Here is a 1057-nt window from a genome sequence, read left to right on the forward strand (position 1 = left end):
GACCACAACAACAGCAACACCAACCGCCAAAAAAAGGTGGTCCCATCTCACCACATCTTGCTTTCGTACTTGTATGATTTGTACGCGTCGGTGGAGATACCCAGGCCCACACCATCAGTGCCTTTGGCCAGCGTAGCGCGATACCTATCAGCGTTGCGATAGTCGATGCCCTCACCCATTCGCATATTTTGCTCGTGCCGCTCCTCCACGCCCTGGCGAAGCGGCACCTGCGTGCCGAGTCTTTCGCGGAACTGCGAAAGGAGCGTGCTCTTGTACTCCACTCCTGCCCTCCGGTCGGCCTCATTAAGGGAGGCAGTAAACGCCTTCATTGCGGTGCGGTTCTCACGTGGAATGGTGTCCTTCGACCACAACTGTATGTGCTGCTCAATCTCCTCCTCCGTCGCCGGCGGCCGCCCAACACTTGACTTCGGTGACATCGTCATTGTGTTGCCGCTGAGCGTTGAGTTCGCTGACCAATCCGAGCCCATTGCTTTTGGCACCGAATACTGCTGCTGCTGATCCGAGTCATCCCTCGCCTCCTTCTCCTGCGCTTCAAGGCCACGGAGGAAGAGTTCACGCTCGACGAGGCGCAGCGACTCTGCAGCGGCCGAACAACTACTGTCCAACTCCAGTGCCCGCTGGTAGGCTGCCTTGGCCTCGTCGTACTTCTTCCGCGCAAACTGCGCGTCACCAACGCGGAGGTGCGCCTTGTACCACCCCGCGTCAAGCTCCACCGCGCGCTCTGCGTCCTTTAGCGCGAGGGACGGCCCAGCAAACATGGGGGACTTGATGTACGCGGCGCTCCTGTTGCTGCGCACCACCGCAGTGTCCTCGCCCTTCTCGAGCGCTTTGGTATAGCAGCGGATGGCACTGAGGTAGGCACCGTGCGAGAAGCACTCATTTCCGATCGACTTCCACGCCTCTGCGGTGGCGCTACCGTCCATGCTGTCCAGACGGACGCGGATTTCCTCTGGCAGAGGCGGCTCCTTCGACTTTGACATGGCAAAAGTAGGACTACACTCACTCGCTTTATTATTCGTTTTTCCTGCTTATACAT

The 1057-nt window shown here is 58.7% G+C and overlaps 1 protein-coding gene across 1 annotated transcript; it reads right to left on the reverse strand.

The window, feature by feature from the left end:
* Positions 1 to 47: 47 nt before the first annotated feature.
* Positions 48 to 1001, reverse strand: DQ04_13761020 (stress-induced-phosphoprotein 1; the record flags this gene model as incomplete). The annotated part of the gene is made up of 1 exon (XM_009317024.1): positions 48 to 1001. One exon carries the CDS (start codon positions 999 to 1001, stop codon positions 48 to 50), a length of 954 nt encoding a protein of 317 aa, XP_009315299.1.
* Positions 1002 to 1057: the final 56 nt, after the last annotated feature.

Source organism: Trypanosoma grayi, assembly GCF_000691245.1.
Source record: "Trypanosoma grayi strain ANR4 Tgr_1376_V1, whole genome shotgun sequence".
Taxonomy (NCBI): Eukaryota; Euglenozoa; class Kinetoplastea; order Trypanosomatida; family Trypanosomatidae; genus Trypanosoma; species Trypanosoma grayi.